Here is a 16,116-nt window from a genome sequence, read left to right as displayed (position 1 = left end):
CAACCAACTCTCCTAGGGACGTCCAGATGCATTGCCTCTTAGTTACAAACCAATCATTGGTAAATGGGTTTTGAAAAAAAAAACTAAAATATGATGGTACAATTGATAAATTTATAGCTCGCCTTATGACCAAAGGTTGTAGGAAAAGAGAAAATATATATTTATGATATGTGTGAGTAGAGTACGTAGCTAAAGGACTACTCTTATCTATATAATTATGGAACTTAGGTTGGTTCATATGAAATCTGGATGCATATTTCTAAAGCTTTCACTAAACTGGGATAGTCATGCTTGACCATTAGAGCATGTGTTTATAGAATACACCCTAAGACAAGTTGTGTGTGAGTTTGATGTTAAAGATAGAGTTTTAGACTACAAGTCATTCTTGTTAAATCAAAATCTTATTTGCTACGAGTCACTCTTCAAATTTTTTTTTTTAAATTTAAGTGGAGGATTGTTGGAATTGAATGGGAGAACGAGTAAGAAATAAGCACTAGTTTAAACTATTGAGTGAAGTGTGAATTTAAAAAGTTCAATAGGTCATACATTTGAGGGATAACACATTTTAGTAATGCTTATATAGTGGAGGGTATCTTATTGAGATGTGCTCCAATGGGTATTCAATTTTGTAAAAGAGAGATAATACACCTCTCATAATCATCACAAATGTACGTGTTTGCCTACCCGGCTCGCCTCGGCTCGATTTAGCTTGGCTAGGCTGGCCTTGGGCTTAGGTATGTATTAACTTTTTGATACCCGAAATTGGAAAAAAATTCATTTAATCTTAAATTCATTTAATCTTAATTTTTAATGAATGTGTTGTTCTCATCCATCCCATTAATTTCACACATGTTTTCACATCTAACTAGGCCTTCAATTATTTATCTATGCGTCTGACCAAACCTTCCATGAATCTAAATTTTAAGAACTGATTCATCGGATTATAGGAAGAACTTATCAAATCTGCTCCCTTCTTTTTCTCTCTTTTTTGGTTTACTTTAGCTAATAATAAAGGTCTCCACCTTTCACTATTTTTGTGTCATATACGACCGATATTCATATCATATTCGAATGGTCTTCGTATCATAAAAGATGTTTTTTCAAACTATTTTGTTATGAAAATGTTATAATTGATCGTCTATCTTACATAATTTATACAGTGTTGCAAAACATTTTTATAATAGCAACCTACTCCGCAACTTTAACTCGTCATATTTTTTCCAGTGGCATATTTTCAAAACCGATTTTAAAATTATGATTTTTTTTTTAGTACGCATACTTATTTAATTCCTTTTAGTGCTTACGCAATTTGAGTTTGGAAAGTTAGGAAGCATAGGTACGTCAAATATTTGGTTAGGTAAGAGAATTGGTAGCAATTATGATTTATTCTTTAGGAGAATAATATAAAACAACATAATGCATGACATGATTTCAAGTGGCTCATGAAGTCAAATCTTTCTTCATAAGACTTGTTCTCTTGTTACCTATGTGATATACCAAGTCAATTGCTCTAGGTAGCATCTTATCCAATATTTCATTGTGAAAAAAATTAATAAATTACAAAAAGTTTACAAGTGTATGTACATTAACAAAATTACAACCAACTTAAATAAATAAATAAAACAACTATAAACATGTCACAAGTCGATGAAATAGTCTTCAAGTTGTTGAAATAGTCTTGATCAATGTCGATAAATAAACTCAAATAAATCAATTCGTTTCGACTTGATCCAAACAACAAAACAACAAAACTCTAGCGATAGTTGAATCTCGTAGGACTAATTACTGCACCGTTCAATAAAAATTCAGTCTGCAACAGTCACAATGTGCGTCGTAGCCACAACAATGACCACAATCACAATACTCACAATCGCATCTGCATCTGCGACCGCAAGTCATGTGTTTTATTTAACTTAATGATTTTCCCGACATTCCTTTTGGACTCTTCTTCTGCAAGTCACGTGCGATTTCGATGCAAACTTGATCAACCATTCCCAAAAAATCTTTAACTATAACAAATAGTTGAAGATTGTTTTCTTGTTTCTCTTTTGAACCTCCACTTTCATAATATTGTGTTGTTTTACCAAGAATCTGCAACACACTTGTTTCTTTCTCCCTAACAAGTTTCAGTTCTTCCTCAGCATTTCCAATAAAATGATTCATTTCTTTCACAAAATTTCCTCTTTCACCACTCTCACATTGTGAAACAAGCTCTTGAATTTCAATTAGTCTCATAGATAGTGTTGAAATTGATTCAACCAAATTTTTATAATCCAAATTTGCTCCTTTTTTAACATTGCTGAATTCAGAACTTATTCCTCCCACAATTGATAATCCTAACATTGTGTATTCCCTTTCTCTTTTTTCATCCGAAACAACATTTGTTTCGATGTTTCCGTTCATGTTAATGCTTCTCTTTTGACTCATGTTTTGTGTTAGGCTGTTATTTCGGTTAAGAACCGCGCGTTTACCTTCCGAATGAACAACTTCTTCGATAACAAAGTGTAGTAATGTGGTTTTTCCATCGTTGCTTTTCACATCATTGAGTTTCCTTAGTGAATTCAAGTTAAAAGCTTGAGCATTACCTCTAGAAGTTCCATCGTTCATTCGATTCCCGGCCTTAAGAACCGCTTCTAGAAGCTTCAAGAAAAGTCCTTGGCTTCTAAGCTCTTTACATCCAAATTCAATAGTCTGCAAAGAATCCTTGATCTCCGCGACCTCCGAGTCATAGTTCAACTTGAATAGCATCGCGTTCAAGCGGTTAAACGCTGAAGGAACGGCGGTGAGGATGTGATATAGGAAAGATTCTGCTGCAGCAAGTCTTGATGGATCTTCTTTGTATTGAAGGATAAGTGATTTCTCTTCTTCTGTTGGTGAAACTCTTGAAAGCTTTTCGATTGTGTCTCCATTTAGGCCTTTTCCTTCGATGAGCGCGTCAAGAACTTCGTCTCGCGAGAGGGCTAGTGATTTCAAAACTATGGCAATGTTTTGTGATTTTCTAGGATCAAGAAGGAACTTTTTTGTTGAGACATCATTGCTTGGACTTGTTGAGTTAGTCTTTCCATGAGGTGACATTCGATTAGTTGCGACATAACCGAAGAGAGCTTCCATAAGATTTTGATCAACCCTAATATAAAGAAATTCATAAACCTAAGTTCAAATTCTAGAAAAAGAAAAAAATACTAACATAACAATTAATATACTAATATTTATCGAAGACGAGAGTTAAAACTCTGATGAAGACGGAATTTAACATAGCAACTAATATACTAAATATTCGCCAGAAACGTAAATTCAAACTCAGATGAAGATGAAAATACTCACGTATGTAACTTGAAACGATCCCACAAAATCTTGAGTAATCAAAATATATAAATTTATTTAACAAAGTTTAAGACATTAGGGTTTTACCTGAACGAGCCGCGATCGACTTTGTCCCAAACCATGGAATGATCAGCCGCATTAGTATTCACTTTATCCCAATGCAAAGGCTTCAACTTCACTTGATCATTGTTGGCTTCTTCCACACCTTTCCCTAAAGAGTTTCTTTGATCTGTCTTCGAGATAGCTTTCGATGATGACATTGGAGGAGGTGGCGGCGGCGCAGCCTTCATTGGAGGAGGAGGAGGTGGCGGTGCTGCCTTCATTGGAGGAGGCGGTGGTGGTGGTGGTGCAACTATTGATTGCAAAACGGATGGTTGAGATTGAAATTCTTGTTTTTCAACACCCTTTTTAACAAATCCTTCATTTTTGGATGGTTGAGATTGAATTCTTGGAACTCTATATAGATCATCCTCTAGAAATATGTGTGAAGATGAAGATTGTCCTTTAAGAAGAGGAGTTTCTTGAATGTACTTAGATTTCTTCACTTGATTCTCTTCTTCATGACTATCTTCTTCGACTTTATTTTTCGGACTATTCGCGATGATGTCCTTATAAAGATCCTTGTTAGAATTCTTCTCTTCAAGTTTTCTCCAATAAATCACATCCAAACCATCCTCATCAACAATCAACCCTCTCACATTTCCATCAATCTTTTCAAAAACATTCCCTCTAGGCACATCAACTTGTTGCCTATCAACATTAGAAACAATGTTGTTTTTCTTTGTTTTTCTCAAACACCTTTTCACTATAATGAAAATCAAACCACAAATAACTATAGTGCTTGCTGCAGTTGCAGCCACAGCTTTCGCTATCTCACCGTTCGACGAACTACTTTTCGATCCCGCGATTAGTCCTCGAGGTGGTGGTGATGAAAGTTGTTCCTTTGGTGGTGCCTTTGGTGGTGATGATACTAAAGTTGTTCCATTTTGGTAGAAAGTTTCTATGTTTTGAGGAGAATTATTTTGGCAATAACAGATTTGAATTGAAAAAATGTGAAGACACAAAATAAGGATCATGTTGAGAGTCATAGAGGAAATGAGGTTTGTGAGAAAAAATATGATGTTTTTTTGTGTGCATTGATTGATTTGATGATAACTGAAAAAATTTATGTTTGTTTTGTCTTAAGTTATTGGTTTTTTGTTTTGTTTTGGTGAAAGTTTCAAAAGAGTTGAAGCAGTTAATTGTTGTTGGCCTTCCATGAAATTGAATAGGGATTGTTTGGTAGTTTTAATTTAATATGGAAAGTTGGTGTTTGTTAGAGTCATAAAATGGACATGTTTGGGTTTGAAAGTGATTGGTTTACTTTGTCAAACTTTTAAGTGATTGCACACATGTGAAGTGGTGTTATCATGATTCTAATGTCTTGTTTGGCTTAAATTGAATATGTTTTGGTGTATGTTAAGTATTCATTTTTCTTTATCCTAAAATATATATCAAAGCTGTTTATTTTTATCGCCACGTATGCGCCTGAGTTCAAAGTCCTATTCTAAAAACGTGGCAGTGTTAAATTTTTTAAAAGAAAATTTTATCGCGTATTATGATTCTCTCATGTTAAAGAAATAATCTTTACAATTGCGCTCAAACGATATTCAATTTACATATTCAGTTGAATAATTAATCTCTGCATATGCGCTCTAATAAATATTTATTTTTAAAATTGTGCAAGAGTCTTGTAATTTCTGGCTTTAGTTGTTGTCTACAAGTTAATCTAACAACTCCTCTTAAACAATAAAGATTATAAAGGATTAAAATAAGAATGGTAACCGATTCAATAATTATAAAACTTTTTAGCTTTAAGAATTAGTTGTGACTTAGTAGTCCTAATGAGGCCATTCTTAATATTCAATGTTGAGAAATTGTAAAGTGGCTCAACAAATTGGCTTTTAGTTGAAACATTATAATAGCTTAAATAAAAAAGCCATTAATTACCCACATTTCATTTTGGTTTTCATTGGATTCTGTTTTTTTACTTTGCTTGGATGATTGATTATGAGGATTACACTGTCACATTCATTTTTTATTTTATTTTATTGAAATTAATTTTTTAATTAGAGTTTTTTTTTTCCACCCTCTATATATTTTAAAAACCACTACCGTTTGAATATTACTATTTGGATGAGGAAAAATATGTTTTGTTTAGATGATCCAAAATTACAGTTCTCCGGATAGATTCATTCAAACTTCTAGCATGTTTGGAGTGGTGTCGGATTATCCAAAATCACAGCAAATTATCACATTTATATAAAAGTTATAATTTATGGCTTCTGATTTTCACGGTGGAATACCCTCTTCTACCATGTGTCTAGCCATTCCAAACGCATATCCAAACATGTACTTCATATTTTATTTTTATTATTGAAAATCTAATTTGTAATATATTTTATCTTTAAAGTGTTTATAAATGTGATCTAAAAGAAAATGTTGAAAATTTATTTTAAAACTAAACATTCACAAGTATAAGAATAAATTAAATAATCTAATGCAATAATAGCAAGCCAATCACTTTGTCTCTTCAACCATCAACTCTTCAATTGTTAGCATTTTGTTATATCTATTCATATAAAGGATGTGCAAGTAGTCAGATGAAAAATATATTAAATAAGTCATTTTTTTCAAGAAAATATAATAAAGATATAGTGAGATATAAATATTTAGAATATACTCATTGTGTTTCTTTTTATGAGTCATTTTTTATAAAAAAAAGTTATATTAAATTATAAATCATTTTTATAATATCAATAAATTATTAATATTATTTTTTATTATATCATTAAATATTTGTTATTTCTTTAAAACTCATCATCTTCACAATTTCTCGTTCGTCCAGGAGAACCTATAAAGTCCATCATCCTTAAATATAGCTTCAGGGTAATTGATTGTCGCCTCTAACCATAACGAACTTATCCTTTTTTTGTAATTGGAGGTGTAGGAGAAAAGTAAATCTCTCTCTGAAATGGCGCTCACGTAACCTACCACCCCGGGATACTCATCTTGTTTCATAAAAGGAAAAGAAGAATCCACCTTAAAGTATCCACGTAATTTAAACGTGCACTCACATTTTCTTTAATCGGTGTCATCACGTTTCAACTTCTGAATTGGTGGAACGTACGTGCCACTTCTCTCGCATCTCATGGTTACTAATTCTTGCCTTTTAGTTAGAACCATTGTCAATCCTTCTGATTATAATGCCAAACCCCAATTTTTCAACCTCCTTGCGGATCCATTCAAGCATATGCTCACGGTTAGTAAACAGTAGTTCATTTGTAAACTGTTGACCCACATTTATCGCGACATCAACAGGTCTAGCACACGGTTTAACATCATATTTCACCTCATCCAGTTTAACATCAACATTCGCTTCATTCGGTTTTACATCATTTTTCGCTTCATTCGATTTTAAATGATTACTTACAATAGCTTTGGAAAACATGTCAAGGTGCACCATATTTAATACGAACAAAAATAGAAAAAATGTTAAAAAAATCACAGTAACTTGCAAATTCAAAGACGCGTCTCCGAAACATTTAGCAGGTGAATTTAGAGATGGATCTCCGGACTCAAAGTTCATTTTTTCAGGTCAAGAACAGGATCTAATGCAAGCAATGATATATGAAATCAATGAACTTTACTTTAAATTGCAACTTATTTTGCTCCCTTTGATGTGATAAAACAATAAAATAATGATTTGAAATTGAAAAGTTGATCGAAAATGAAACTTTTTTAAGGGTTTTGGATTATGAAGAAGGTATGAAGTATGAGAAAGATGATCATGCAAGGTTGTCATATATTCAATTTCCCACTTGACATTTTTAAAGATGCATCTCCAAATATTTCACTGAATGATTAAATGATAAATCTCAATGAAAAACACTTAGTAAATCGGGGTTCAGGAGTGTTTTCGGAGATGCTTCTTTGAATATACCCTAGAAATATTTGTTGATGCATCTCCGAATCAAATTTTGGCTAAATGATTTATAGGACGTCTGAAGATGCATCTTCAAAAATATCGAGGGCAATTTTGAATTTTCAAAGGTGTGAACCACATCATAACGGTGGGAAGAGAAATTGCCTAAATCTTATCTGTGCTTGACCCATATAATAAAAAACTCCAAGACCCGATAAACAAACCCAATAACCCATAACCTAAGTACCTTAGACTAGAAGATGCATACATATGTGATTTTACTATTTTAATGCTACAGGGGACACGAACGAGATTAGGAGTGAAAATAGATCAGGCCAAATAACAAGGGCCTACGGCATAATCTACACTGACCCAGGTCAGGTCAAAAAAAAATTAAAATCAAAAGGACCTAGACTTTTTCTAAGCCTATTTAGTTAAAAAGCCTAGGTCACATGCCATAAAAATGACTTTTATTTCTATCATGTTGACCTGTTTAAATAAATGTGAATAACTTTATTATTATCTTAGTTTAGTTTTATTTTAAATTAAAATACAAAATTAAAGCCTAGGTATGTTGAAAAACTATTGAAAATAAAGTTTAAAAAAAAACAATGTCATAATTTGCTTTTACAAGTTCTCTCAAATAAATAGTATCACAAAACTTATGTTAACAAGTAAACTTGAATAGGTTAATACAAATAAGGATGCAGTCTTGTTGATCTTTTTAATTTGTACGCCTATCTAAACATTAGTTGAATTGATTATTTATAGATATTCAAATAAAATGGACTTTTATGTTGGTTTACAGGTCAATAAGACCTTCGAAAAAATCAGACTCGAGCCTAAAAATAAACATATGATAAGTCACATGACAGATCTACATTTTAAAATTTTTAACAGATCAAACTTAAGTTTGATAAAGCTTAAGTCAGCTCAGTCTATTTTCACCCCTAATCAAGATGGATATACCAATAGAAATTTAACTGAACTATAGGTGAACTATAGGGCCAGACATGGTCTCATGATGGCACGTACACGTAAGTAGTAAAACTCTCTGCATAAGGAGCTAATCAAGGAACAAAAACTAAATCTCTTTTTATCAAACACAAAACACCCCATGCCTAACTCACCATATATAACAACTGTCTATCATACATTATTTAGAAAGAACATGTGGTTCCCACCATAGGTCCACTGCAAATTCATTTCCCTGCCACACTTCCAAACATTGATAAGGTAGCACATTTTAACCTCCACCTAAGGAAAATGAGGCTCTTGTTGAAATCCATGACATTATGGATATGAACTGTAAGGTCAAAACAAAAAATTGCAAATGTAAATTCGGGTCATCCACCTAAAAAACTAAATAGAATTTGATGACCCTTAAACCTTATGTCTGAAAATTTATGATGCTCCAATCCTAATAAACTTTAGGCTAATCCCTGAAACTTGATTAAAAGAGATCCTCAATAGCACTTGACAAGTGACAATACCCAAATAGCCATCACAAAGCCCCTATTGAAGCCATCAAATGCAGACTCTTTTCAGGTAATCTAAAAGAGAATGCAATTGAGTGGTAAATCAACTTACTTGTCCAAAAAGTATTAGCTACAAATCTCTTCAATGTATTCCCGGGACATTCCAAAACTTGTAAGGAATACATGGCTCTCTTCAATGAAGGAACCATATAAGATGTGAATCTAAACCTAAGTATTTGTAGGAGAATTTAAAAATGGGTTGAAGGAGAGACACTTAAAAGCAAAATATCATGAAGCTACATTAAAGGAGAAGAAACTAACATCAAAAAGAGAGGTAGAGACGCCAAAAAATGAACATTGGAGGATAATGAGTTAATCACCAAGAAGACGATGAAGGAATGAATATAACAACCACAACTATCGTCGTGCTGAGAAGATACATGCGAGTTAGAGGATATCAAGACACCCAAACTATTGAATGCGCCACTAAGACTAAGAGTACAAATAGGCTTTTACTCAAACCAGTGGTATTTTTACCACCAAGTAAAGGGGTGTGGTATAGATAGTTGTTTTCAGTTGAAAAATGATATTGAAAGATTGATTTGAGGTGGACACTTAAATAAAAACATGCAAAATTTCCAGCCAATGACGAGGTCAAAAAAACAAATCAAATCAAATCAACAGAGATCCCCATCAACATCTTAGAAGGAAACTTAAGAACAAAACGCTAAGAGAGACTAATGTTCAATAAGGCATGTCATCAACACTACTGCAGAAGGTAAAACTAATAAAATGGGCTAGTATTTTTACTTTTGCAATCTCCTGCAATGAGCCTCAAATAACTTCTCTTAGCACTGGGCATCTTCCCGAGCTTCCACAATATACTAAACTGTTTCAACATCAATATCCAGTCCATTGAACTGCCTAATTTGAAGATCAGCTCCACTCCATTGAACTGCCTAATTTGAAGATCAGCTCTAACATCAAATAGTTTTAGTCCCCTCTGAATCGCAGTTGTGTCATTGGACCAACTAACAATCCCCCTCTGATAGTTTTAGCCCCCTCTGAATCGCAGTTGTGTCATTGGACCAACTAACAATCCCCCTCTGAATCGCAGTTGTGTCATTGGACCAACTAACAATTGGTGGGTCATAACACTGATTTGATGATGAGGATTTTGGGTAACTTAAAGATAAGCAATTCGAGACCAGGGAAAACAGTTTAAAAGGCATGTTAAAGCATGTGGTTGAACTAAAAAACATTATTTGCTTACTCTTTATGTCATAAATTAGAAAGATAAAATTATCGTAACCATGCATCACTAATTCAATATATGTTCAGGTACAAAATTTTCACAAGTTGTCAAAAAAAAAAAGGTGAATTCTTAATACCCAAAAAAGTTGATAATTATAATTGAAACACAATGAGAGTGCATAAAAAAATAATGGAACATCTTTCCATCAATTGTTGAACACATTCAAAAGAAGTTTAAGCACAATGAGCTTTTCCAATTTGCATCACACCAGTTGCACATATAATCAATTAAAATATGGGTCCCCTCCAAACTGGATGTTAAATGTTTAGGCCGCCACATTGCTTACTCAAGAATCAATTTTGTATACAATTAGGAAAACCTTCACCAATAGGCAGAGAGATGATCTGCTGCTGCTGAAGAACCTCTTATTCTTTGTTATTTTGATTGGTCCGTTACCAGGGGAGAAGACATTCAAAGGATAAAAATACCCATTATGGCAAAGTAGCTTTTAGTTCTTTCCTGTCAGCACCATATGCCTGCAATTCAAAAATTAAAAATCGTCAAGAGTTTAATAAAACACATCATCTACAGAGTCATACTGATAATTACTAATTTCTTGAAAACTAAATATCATTCATTCTTCTACAAATTAGAAAGTCTTTCCTGTATGATATCATCAAATATCTGGAGTAATATTCTTTACAAATCTAAAGAAAAGATTATTGAATATGCCATATATCATCTGATATGCATTTGCTTGCATATACTCAAATTTTATAACATCGGATATTGTTAACGAGATACACAAGAATAATGAGTAGGGGTGAAATAATTTGTACCTCAACTCCTAAGCCTTTAACATATACATTGGTAAATAGATCAGATGGGTCTGGCATGTCACTTTCCTGGAAATAAGAAAATAAAACAGAACTCAGATTGTAAAGCACATATACAAACCTGTGGGATACCAAAGATAGTAATGAATAGAATAAACTGAGGTATTGTTTTACCTTTGCTTTGGTAATGGCTTCGTCAACTTGTTTTCTGGCTTCCTTTTCAATGTCCTAAAAGAAGAAATTGCACGATATTTTTAGCAATTAAACTCTAATGGTTAGGAAAGGAAAATGGAAAATGATGGAAACCGCAGCCTGAGGGTCCTCTGAAGAAATTGCACTGCTCCTACAGAGTGCAATCTGCTCATAACCAACTAGAGTATTTAATTATGAACTTCCTCTCCATTACCCACTTATAACAGAAACTCACATGTCCAGCCCTTCTGTTTCTCTCTCTGTCACCATCTCAATAACTTCCCTGGTATTTCTGCACCTTAGTTTTCCTAGTGCAGACCCTTAAAAACTAAATAATAAGAAAACTGTTTCTATTCATGAATTTACAAAGTGAGTCAGAAAAACTCAATGACTGGTATAAAGATACGTAAGAGTATTTTATACAAAATAAAGACAGATATATCACATTTTACAATAGCTAAGCATGAATTCAAACTTTCATCCAATCACCTTTAGTTCCTTTTCAGTAGAAATATCGTGAGCCAATACCAGCTTTCTAACTCTCTCAATTGGATCACGCTCCTATAATCATAAGAGACAAGAAAAAAGAGAAAACAGTGAATTCCTCAATTTTATTAAACAAGGATATTTGATGCAGGTGTTAGGGATATACCTGTCTAACACCGCTAATTTCATCACGTGTGCGGTAGGTACTGCCAGGATCAGACATGGAGTGGCCATGGTATCTGTATGTGTCCATTTCAAGAATCTGGACAATATAGTCAAGAGAGAGACAGACTAATCATTATCTAACCAAGAGTGGCCTTTGATAATTTAATTAAAACCAAACAAATTTCAGGAAATGTAAAACTTACCTATTTCTATATCACAGTTAAATGTTCTAAAAAATAGGTTTGCTATAAAATGAAAATGCACATATTGCTATACAAGACAATCTCTCAAAGTAAGGAAACAACTAAATTATTAAAATTACCTATGGAAAATATATCAAATAATAAAAAAGATAATAAATAATTATTATCAACAAATGCCAACAATCAAGACATGCATCTGACTGACTAAATAAAATTGCATTAACATGGTATTGGTAGATATCGTCTATCTGCATCAGATAGAATGACAAGTAATATATGCTCAAATAAAGCACCAGTTTTAAGAATGCAAACTACTAATAGTAAATCATACGATTGGAGACAATACAATATTTCACAACATAACACATGTCAAATTCTAATGGGCCATGCCGAGGACCAACTCTCTTAAAAGCTTAAATTGTTGCATGAGGTAGTCAAAAAAGATTATCTACCCAGGCTTGGAAAGGGGGTGTGAAACACATTATTTGTATGTTTACTGCTCATAAACTGATTGTAAGATCCTACTTAAGATACAAAAATGTATTTAAGATGTCTATACATAAAGTGACATAAATGAGGAAAAATGACATTAGCAGGCTTTAGACATGCCACCAGCACTAGAACCAAAAACCCAATTGAAACAGTAATACAACAAAGAAGCAAGCAGGAGTAGAATAAAAGTGAAACCAGAGCAAGCAGGAGTAGAATAAGAGCGAAACCAGAGCACCCAGAGAAGAACGAAGCATGTTCTTCACCTCAAAGACCACTCAAACCAGCACAAGACCAGCAACTGAGTCACACCACTTGGACTAAGAAGTCATTGGGTTAAAAGAACCAGCATATAGAGAAAAGGCTCAAGGACCATCTTTCTATAACCGCGAGATATAGAAAAAAGGCACAAGATTTATTTTAAGTACCTAACATGACACGTCCATTTTTCCGTCCGTCCTTGAGTTTATTGCATGCATATCCTGCTTTTAGGTCGGGACAGGCCCTATGGACTGTGCAAGCATATATACTCAACAACCTAGGACAACACCTAATAGAAGACAGAAATCTCAAGGAACAATTCAACAGTAATTGAGAGGAAACGTGTATTATTGAATAAAGGATAACCAAATATTCCTAAAATGCCAAGAGCTATGCTCCTACAAAGAATTGGAAACCCTCTGCTTAAACAAGACGTAACTAACTTTCTGGATAGTTCCTCTCTCCCACTAACTCACATATACTAGATTCTCCTCATCTCAGACTCACATGTTTGTCATTTATGTTATGCTAGCTGCCACATCATCACTCCCATTCTCTCTCCTATTCTTCCTCACATAGACCATCAACTCTTTGGGCTTAGTATTTGGGCCTGCATCTAAACCCACATCTCTATCGCGATCAGATTGAATGAATAGCTCCCACCTCATCACTCAGTCATTGGAAGAGCAATCATGCTTGGAAGCAGAAAACCCAACATATCCCATCTCATATGCAATAGAATAATCCTTAGTTCAAAGAACTGCACTGACCATTGAGTGACCCTCCCCATGTTCAACCAAGCATCCAACACCCCTCCCAAAGAAATCTTTGATAATTGAACTATAAACATATGTCTACATGAGTGCATAGACACTACAAGAATTAACACAAACAATAACTACTTCTTCGAGTAAGTACACACACAGAAGAAAAAAAAAACAAAATCAGTTTGCAAAAAAATATGCGCAGGTTATGGTGAAAGACAAGACGGATAGAATGTACATTCCCCAAAGTCGAAAACCATGTAACCTATGTAGAAGCCCTAACATTTATAAAGAATGCCTTGTTAATATCAACAAAACTCAATGGGCCTATATCTAGTTTGATGAATAATCAATTTTTCTTGATTAACTCCAAATTTAATGATATGGATAAAATATTTAATAATGAATGTCTAGAGCATTCTGTTAGCCCTAAAACTAATCTAATGACCAGTAAAATAACCATGGATGATAACTCCTAATCTAACGAGCTCTGTCAAGCATTACTGAATGAATTATCAATCCAAAACATTCTTTGCTAAATAATAATAATATAATAATAATAATAATAATAATAATAATAATAATAATAACAATGATACTAATAAATTGTGAAATAAATATTCCTACAAATAATAGCAAGTTTACTCACAATGGGGCCACTCTTCAAAGCATGTTCTTTTGCAAACTTGCAAGCTTGCTTTACTGCAAGAACATCCATGCCATCTACCTGTACACAGTATATATATTTATTCATAATTCAAACGGGTTGTTCAAGAAAACAAAATATATATTTATTTGTTTAGTAGGTATATATGTAGAGAGGCAGACATGATTATATATTCACACACAGACCACAACCATACCTGAAAAATATCTGCTAAAACAGAGCTAGCAAGATCTACACATCCAACTAAATCACACACCCAAGCATTATTCTACATAATCTAGCCACAAATATAACATTGAACTAAAAAAAAAGCAACTGAATTGCATTCTAAAGCCAACATAACAATCAAGCATTTCAAAAAGATAACATTAATTCATTCCTAGAAGATAATAAATAACTATGCATCAACATAACAAGAATAAAAAGTGATTCAGAAAGTTATTCAACTACCAAAACCAAAACAACTACAATACCACATCACATCACACCAATATCTGCAATTTATTAACCAATACCTTCAATCCAGGAGCATAATCCCCACGCTTGTAATAAGCAGGACTCTTAGCAGATCTCCACTCAGCAGTTCCCATTCCATCTGTTCCACAAACCAAACCAAATAAAAACTAAAACAAAAACCCAATACCCAAACTCACAAATCAACCAACCAACACAAAATCACTCACAATGATTATTCTCACAAACCAAAATCGCAGGAAGATCCCAAAGAGCCGCAATATTAAGCGCCTCAAACAACTGCCCCTGATTAGCAGCCCCATCCCCATACAAAGAAAAAGTCACATTTGGATCCTTACAATACTTCTGCCCAAAAGCCAACCCAACTCCAAGCGGAACCTGAGCCCCAACAATCCCATGTCCACCGTAAAACCCTCCAACCTTCCTATAAAAATGCATCGACCCCCCCTTCCCCTTCGAACACCCCCCGCTCCGTCCCATAAGCTCTGAAAAAATCTCAAACAACGTCCCACCCCGGCTCAGAAAGGTACAATGATCTCTATAAGCAGTAATCACACAGTCCTTCGAATTAATCGCAGCCTCCATCCCCACCGCAACGGCCTCCTGTCCGTCATATAAATGACAGAATCCGCGGATTAGTTTCGCTTTGTAGAGCGAATCTGCCGCGATCTCCATCCGCCGCATCAGGACCATGTCGTTGAAGAACGACATGAGCTCTGATGCGGAGGTTTCAACGGAGCGCGACGGCGCTTCGCAGTTGTGGGAGGTGAAGGGGATGGAGGTTTCGATAGTTAGGGTTTCGTTGGAGGAGGAAATGGAACGGCGGATTTGGGAGGATAAGAGGAGTGAAGCGGGTTTGAGGAAGTTGGATCCGAAGTGAGATGAAGCGAAACGTGAGAGAGCCATTTGGATCTGTTGTGAAGAGAATGAGAAGAATTTGGGAAAGTCTGGTTATTAGAAGAGGAGAAGATGGGAATGATGGGGTTAGGTGAGTGGAGTGGGAATAAGGAAGGGTCAAATTTGGGGTATTTCAGTAAGTGGTGGTTTTTAGCTATACATGGAAAGAGTAAGGAGTAGGGAATAGTTGGTGGCACAAATCAGGGGTATTGTGTTTTTTAATTTTTTTTTTTTTGTTACAGTTGTGTTTTTTAATTTTGATTGTATTTAGCATCACAAAAACCGGTGTTGTGCGCGTGTGAATATATGTTTATAGGGATGGATTAATTAAATGGATTTAGCTGTCTTTTGATTTCATGAAAAGACAATCCATGTTTGTGTGCTATGATGCACATTATGTTTTTTTTTTTCTTCCTTTTTTTAACATTTATTTTCTTTTCTTTTTCCCTATGAACAATTCATGTTTGGGGTACTAGTGTGTTTGGGGTACTAGTGAGTGTTGTATTGAGGTTTTTTTTTTTTCATCTCATAAAAAATTACTGTATTAATATGAACAATTCATGTTTGGGCTCAGGCTAGGGGTGAGAGGCCTGTTTAGGTCTTTTACCGTGAGAGACTTCAAAATTATTATTTTTTGGGTTTAAATGAATATAATACCATT

At 34.2% G+C, this 16,116-nt stretch overlaps 2 protein-coding genes across 2 annotated transcripts; both read right to left on the bottom strand.

Annotated features, from left to right (window-relative positions):
- Positions 1–1,511: 1,511 nt before the first annotated feature.
- On the bottom strand, positions 1,512–4,581 carry LOC131638381 (formin-like protein 4). The gene is made up of 2 exons (XM_058908941.1): positions 3,412–4,581; positions 1,512–3,127 (listed from the first exon to the last, which is right to left on the bottom strand). The coding sequence occupies exons 1-2, from the start codon at positions 4,410–4,412 to the stop codon at positions 1,909–1,911; spliced, it is 2,220 nt and encodes a 739-aa protein (XP_058764924.1). The 5' UTR covers positions 4,413–4,581; the 3' UTR covers positions 1,512–1,908.
- Positions 4,582–10,147: 5,566 nt separating this feature from the next.
- LOC131638382 (pyruvate dehydrogenase E1 component subunit alpha, mitochondrial-like) lies at positions 10,148–15,689 on the bottom strand. The gene is made up of 8 exons (XM_058908942.1): positions 14,768–15,689; positions 14,600–14,679; positions 14,067–14,144; positions 11,702–11,797; positions 11,539–11,610; positions 11,032–11,085; positions 10,861–10,926; positions 10,148–10,557 (listed from the first exon to the last, which is right to left on the bottom strand). Exons 1-8 carry the CDS (start codon positions 15,462–15,464, stop codon positions 10,513–10,515), a joined length of 1,188 nt encoding a protein of 395 aa, XP_058764925.1. The 5' UTR covers positions 15,465–15,689; the 3' UTR covers positions 10,148–10,512.
- Positions 15,690–16,116: the final 427 nt, after the last annotated feature.

This window comes from Vicia villosa, unplaced genomic scaffold, assembly GCF_029867415.1.
Source record: "Vicia villosa cultivar HV-30 ecotype Madison, WI unplaced genomic scaffold, Vvil1.0 ctg.002295F_1_1, whole genome shotgun sequence".
NCBI classification, from domain to species: domain Eukaryota; kingdom Viridiplantae; phylum Streptophyta; class Magnoliopsida; order Fabales; family Fabaceae; genus Vicia; species Vicia villosa.
The sequence above is the reverse complement of the archived record's forward strand: the minus strand, read 5'-3'. Positions and strand labels throughout refer to the sequence as shown.

Bases quoted from the DNA above. Each gene is read 5' to 3' on its own strand.
- LOC131638381 (XM_058908941.1), bottom strand. From the start codon at position 4,412: ATGACTCTCAACATGATCCTTATTTTGTGTCTTCACATTTTTTCAATT. The intron at 3,128-3,411 runs GTAAAACCCTAA...TCTTTATATTAG, and splicing joins GTCGATCGCGGCTCGTTCAG to GGTTGATCAAAATCTTATGG.
- LOC131638382 (XM_058908942.1), bottom strand. From the start codon at position 15,464: ATGGCTCTCTCACGTTTCGCTTCATCTCACTTCGGATCCAACTTCCTC. The intron at 14,680-14,767 runs GTGAGTGATTTT...TTTGTGGAACAG, and splicing joins GGTTTGTGAGAATAATCATT to ATGGAATGGGAACTGCTGAG. The intron at 11,798-14,066 runs GTGAGTAAACTT...TATATTGTCCAG, and splicing joins CTTTGAAGAGTGGCCCCATT to ATTCTTGAAATGGACACATA.